Source organism: Muntiacus reevesi, chromosome X (assembly GCF_963930625.1).
Source record: "Muntiacus reevesi chromosome X, mMunRee1.1, whole genome shotgun sequence".
NCBI classification, from domain to species: Eukaryota; Metazoa; Chordata; class Mammalia; order Artiodactyla; family Cervidae; genus Muntiacus; species Muntiacus reevesi.
The window spans coordinates 51,388,444-51,394,174 of NC_089271.1; the positions used below are offsets into that span (position 1 = coordinate 51,388,444).

Genomic DNA, 5,731 nt, shown 5'->3' on the forward strand with positions numbered 1-5,731 from the left:
AAAGTAGAATAAACTTCAAATCCTGGGCAAAATTATTACTTTTTCCCCTTCAATCACTCTATTTATTTATTTATTAATTATTGGAATATAGTTGGTTTGCACTGCTGTGTTAGCTTTCTGCTCTAGAGCAAACTGAGTCAGGTATACACACTACTATGTATAAAATAGATAACAAATAAAAAGTATTATTTTTTAAAATGAAACTGTTATGTACAATGGATGGCAGAAATTTATAACTAGATATGTTTATTCTATACATTACGTGTAAGTAGGCCTTTAAAAGGCATAGCCTATGGGGTGTTATGGTAAAAATCACTAAAAACAGTTTCCTGTCTTTCCCTTATCTCCCTGTGCTGACCTGGTCACCCCAAATGGGGCTGTGCTTACAGGTATCAGTGTCCTTGGTGTTTGTTACAGGTGTCAGTGTCCTTTGAGGACATGACCATGGAGTTCAGCAGAGAGGAGTGGCAGCACCTGGACTCTGCTCAGAGGTTCCTGTACCAGGACATGGTGCTGAAAACTACAGCCACCTCCTCTCACTGGGTGGGCACAGCTACCCTGTGAATCTATGAGGACCCTGTTATGAGTAAAATTGTGTCCATCCAAGAAAATATGTTGACGTCCTAACCCCCACTATTTCTGAATGTTGCCTTAATTAAAAATAGGGCCTGAGATGGTAACAGGTAAGAAGGCCAGAAGTCCCAGAGCGGCAGGAGAAAATAAAGTGCAATTGGCAGAAGTTTCTTCCTCTTCTCTATATGTGTTGACGACACCTAGTTCTGCCTTGAGCTAACCAATAAGTTTTTCTTATGGAAACGTTTTTCTTAAGCTATGCTAACGAAACCATGTATTTGCTTTGGAACCTGCCTTTCTTCAAAATGGTTCTGCCTAAGACTAACTTTTTTTTTTTTTTTCATCCTTTTCTCAACCCTTGGGCTGATAATGGCTCAACAAAACAGTATTCATGTCAATTGTTTTGTGCCCAGGGGATGATACACCTTGGGCCATTCTATCTCAAAAATGCATATTGTGGGAGAGGGGCCTGGTGAAACTCCCTCAGCCTGAGGTGTCACTCTTATCTGATTAATAAACTTGCTAACAGACATAAAACACCTTGCCAGAAACTAGCAAAGGGGCATTCTTTCTGCCCCTTTCTGATGTCCATGTCAGCAGCTTTCTCTCTCTCATACTTTAAGAAAATTCTGTTACCCAAAATGTCCCAGTGGGCAAGCCTCGTCTCTTGCCCTGGATCAAAGTCCTCTCCTCCAGAGGCCAGGAATCCCAGCGTAGCACACGGCTCACAGCAGTAACCTTTCAGGTCTTTCCAGAAGTAATCAATCTAGAACGAGGTTGTTAGGTGGGCCCTAATCCAATATGCCTGGCATTCTTACAAAAGAGGGAAGGGTAGACACAGAGACACACAAACACACGGGAGAGACTGTGCCGAGGCACACAAGGAGTAGATGACCGTGTGATTGGAGTGATGCATCTATAGGACAAAAGATGCCTGAGGCCACCAGGAACCAGGAGAGAGGCATGGAACACACCCCTCCCTAGCACCTTCAATAAGAGCATGACCTGGCTGACACCTTGATTTTAGACCTCTGGCCCCCAGAACTGCAAGGCAAGAAATTCTTGTTGTTCTGAGCCACACGGTTTGTGATACTTTTTTACAACAGTCCTAGGAAACAACAGCTTTCTGTACTTGGGAGTGGAGTGCTATTGTAAGAAACACCTAAAAAGACATGGAAGTGGCTTTGGAATTGAGCAGTGGGGAGAGGCTGGAAAAATTTGTAGATGCTTGACAGAAAAAGTCTAGATTGCCTCAAGGAAACTGGTGGGAGAAATAGGAATAATTGTGTTTTTGCTGAGGTCTCAGATAGGCTTCCCAGGTGACGCTAGTGGTAAAGAATCCTCCTGCCGATGCCAGAGACTCTGGTTCCATCCCTGGGTCAAGAAGATCCCCCAGAGAAGGAAAGGGCAACCCACTCCAGTTTTCTTGCCTGGAGAATCTCACAGACAGAGGAGCCTGGCGGGCTACAGTTCATGGGGTTACAAAGAGTCGGACAGGACTGAAGCCAATTAGCACACAGCACTGGCCAAAGAACCTAGCATGTCTGGTACCTACCTGTTTGAGAAATGAATTCTAGGTATTTCCTAAAAGAACTAGAAGATTTAGAAAAGCTAATTTAATCTTAATTTCTGAATAATGATTTACTGGTTGAATTTAACACATGATGAATAAGAGACATGAATAGCTTTAGATATTTTCACCCTGCACAAGGTTAGGTATAACTAGGTGTTTAATAAGCATAGCGTATCATGGCGAAAATCCTTAAAGACAACTAACTTCCTAGTTCTCTTCCATCCAACCCCCAGTGCTGACCATGTCACCTTGAATGGGACTGTATTGTAACAGGGGTCATCGAGGACGTCACTGTGGACTTCAGCAGAGAGGAGTGGCAGCACTTGGACCCTGTAGAGAGGTGCCTGCGCCAGGATGTGACACTGGAGACCTACAGCCAACTGTGCGCAATGGGTGAGTAAGCACAGCTGCCCTCTGCACCTTCCAGGGGCCTCAGAGAGGCTGCTTGCAGTCTCAGCAGCTGAAGGCTCTGGGGCATCTGAAGTGTGTAATGGTGCCATCTTTGATTTGCCCGAGATACTTCAGTCCTTTTACACTTCTTTTGATTATTACTCTATTCCCAGGGAAATGGGATTACTTTCCTGAAGAGCAAATAGGAGCGTGGGTGAAAGGCCCTGAAACCCAATTTAGTGGACCCAATCCTGTATCGTGTCCTGTTCACAGGGAACCAAGGTCCCAAACCAGAGGTCATCTTCAAGCTGGAGCAAGGAGACGGTGCATGGACACGGGAGGAGGAAAGCCCACATCACGGCTGCTCAGATGTGTGACCTGAGTAGCTGGGGGACGTGGAGTAGATCTGTTTTTCTAGGACGGGCCGATGCCTTTGAAAGGCTCTGAAGATAATCTGTCTTGAAGGTTCTAAGAGCGCCCGTGATTCCTTTCCCAGAGTTCTCCGCGCCTGGAACTCGGGGCACTTTGTGTTGGCTGCAGCCGTTATAACAAGATGGCAGCGCCGGCGGAGTGACCACGGGTGCCTCCTGGCGGGAGCCTGCGGCACTGGTGGCAGTGGTATCGACGCCATAACTTCACGGCTCCCCTTTACCAGCCCCCGAAGTCTCCGCGGAAGCGAGGCCTCGGCCGCCGCCATAAGCCAGAGGCTCAGCCGGCTAACGGTGAGAACCCCCTCAACGGTTGGTGGGCTGGTGAAAAGAAACCAGACAGTAGCGGTGGTCAGGGTCCCCTTGGCGGATTCTGGGCCCTGTAACGCTGAGAAACAGCCAGCGTTCCCTGTTTCCTGCCTGCCTTCACGGCCTTGCTCTGTGGACGAGCCCGAGGGGCGTCCGTCGTCCCCTTAGAGGTGTCGGAGCTTAACCCCAACCCCATCTTTGTCTCTCAGGATGGCGAGCAGCAGCGGATCCAAGGCCGATTCCGTTGTCGGAGGGAGATATAAACTGGTTCGGGAGATCGGGTGTGGCTCCTTCGGGGACGTTTACTTGGCGATAGACCTCACCAACCAGGAGGAAGTGGCAGTGAAACTAGAGTCACAGGATGCGAGGCATCACCGGTTGGTATATGAGAAGGAGCTCTATAATGTTCTTCAAGGTGGGGTTGGCATCCCCCAGATACGGTGGTCTGGTCAGGATGCGGACTCTAATGTGCTAGTCATGGATCTTCTGGGACCCAGCCTTGAAGACCTCTTCAATTCCTGTTCGAGAAGGTTCTCGATGAAAACTATACTTATGTTAGCTGATCAGATGATCAGTAGACTCGAATATGTGCACACACAGAATCTGATACACAGAGACCTTAAACCAGAAAACTTCCTAATGGGTGCTGGGCAGCAGTGGAAGCAGTTATTCCTTATCGATTTTGGTTTGGCCAAGAAGTACAGAGACCCCAGGACGGGGCAACACATACCCTACAGAAAGGGTAAAAGTCTCACTGGCACGCCTCCCTATGCTAGCATCTGTGCACATCTTGGTATTGAACAGAGTCGCCGAGATGACATGGAATCATTAGGATATGTTTTGATGTATTTTAATAGAGCCAGCCTGCCATGGCAAGAACTAAAGGCTGCAACGATGAAGCAAAGATGTGAAAAGATTAGCGAAATGAAGATGGCGACACCTGTTGATGTTTTATGTAACGGATTTCCTGTAGAATTTGCCATGTACTTTAAGCATTGTCGTGGGCTGTCCTTTGAGGAAGCCCCGGATTACACATACCTGAGGCAGCTATTCCGCATTCTTTTCAGGACCCTGAATTACGAACATGACTATGCATTTGATTGGATAGTGTTAAAGCAGAAAGCAGAACAGCAGGCTGCCTCTACAAGTGGGCAGTGTCAGTCAGCCCAAACACCTACAGGCAATCAGACTGACAAAACCAAAAGTGAAGTGAAAGGTTCATAAGCAGGAATCAAGGAACAGAAGACAGAGAACAGGAGACTCGAGCAGCAAATTCATTTCCCTCTAAACTGGCTCTGGTCAGCAGAGATGGTCTCCTCTAGGCTGAAGGCTCTGTCATTAGTGAAACATGGTGTCCAGTTTTCTTTTTTTTTTTTTTTGGTGTCCGGTTTTCTATTTCACTTTTTCAAGTGGAAAAGTTCACTAAATGCTTGACACACACAAAATTGGTGGGAAAATTATGCCTGTGCTAATTTTAATTAAAATTTTTTATTTATTTATTTATTTTTTAGATAGTGGAGTGCAGTTTATTACACCGGCGGGGCCAAGGCAGATTCTCCTCTTAGTCAATAGTCAAATTCTTTTATTTTGAACTATACTGCTTTGAGAGATCTCATTTCAGAAGAATAGCCTGTACAGTTGCTATGGTTGTTAATGCATTCTGAAAGTTTATCCATCCCTGGGGTTTGCAGGTTGTTCACTTACAACATTCTTAACATGGTTGACTTCTTGTTTGCAAGCCAGCTGATATGGTCGTAATCAAGATTCCAAGTTTGAGCATATGAACGACTCTGCTTGCTTACTTGAGCTGGAAATAACAGCCTCTGAAGTGAAGACTTAAGAAAAACTTAGTGACTATTCGATTATCCTTAGGACTTGTCGTTAACTCTATAATGTTCTTGGTATTTAAAAAACGCGTGTTTGTCACAGAATTTTAGTTAACATCTTAAACTGAACGTGTATATATGTTGCTTACATAAACGTGTCACTGTAAACATCAACATGACCTGGGATTTGTTTTTATTTTGAAATGGAAGCTTTTTGGTTTACAGATTCATTAAAAACTATGAACTGTTTCTTTAAAAACAAAAAACAAGCTCTAAACTTTTAGAAGTGCTTGGACAGGGTTAACAGAAGCCCCTTTGATACTTAAATGCCATCTCCCAGTATGACCCTTGCCAACATCCACTGTCTTCTTTGCCTGGCTTTCTGGCAGGAGAGCTATCTGCCCTTCCCCCATCCCTGTAGCCTGGATCAAGGTGCTACCGTCTCAAGCACCTTGCTTTCTTAGTTATTTTTTTCCTTCCCTAATATTTTGTGCTTCTTCTGTCCTGCCTGCCCCTCCCCCGCGATAGATTTTGTCCTTATGCAATGGGAATCCATATATCTGCTTCCTTGCAAAACCACCAATTCCTGCTCTTGCTCCCGCCAATCTCTTTCCATTTCCTCTCCAGCTTCT

General features: G+C 45.5%; 1 protein-coding gene across 1 annotated transcript; it reads left to right on the plus strand.

The window, feature by feature from the left end:
* The first annotated feature begins 3,483 nt into the window (after positions 1-3,483).
* On the plus strand, positions 3,484-4,497 carry LOC136153844 (casein kinase I-like). The gene has a single exon (XM_065915961.1). It carries the CDS (start codon positions 3,484-3,486, stop codon positions 4,495-4,497), a length of 1,014 nt encoding a protein of 337 aa, XP_065772033.1.
* The last annotated feature ends 1,234 nt before the right edge of the window (positions 4,498-5,731 follow it).

Coding starts and splice junctions, on each gene's coding strand:
- LOC136153844 (XM_065915961.1), top strand. CDS start 3,484: ATGGCGAGCAGCAGCGGATCCAAGGCCGATTCCGTTGTCGGAGGGAGA.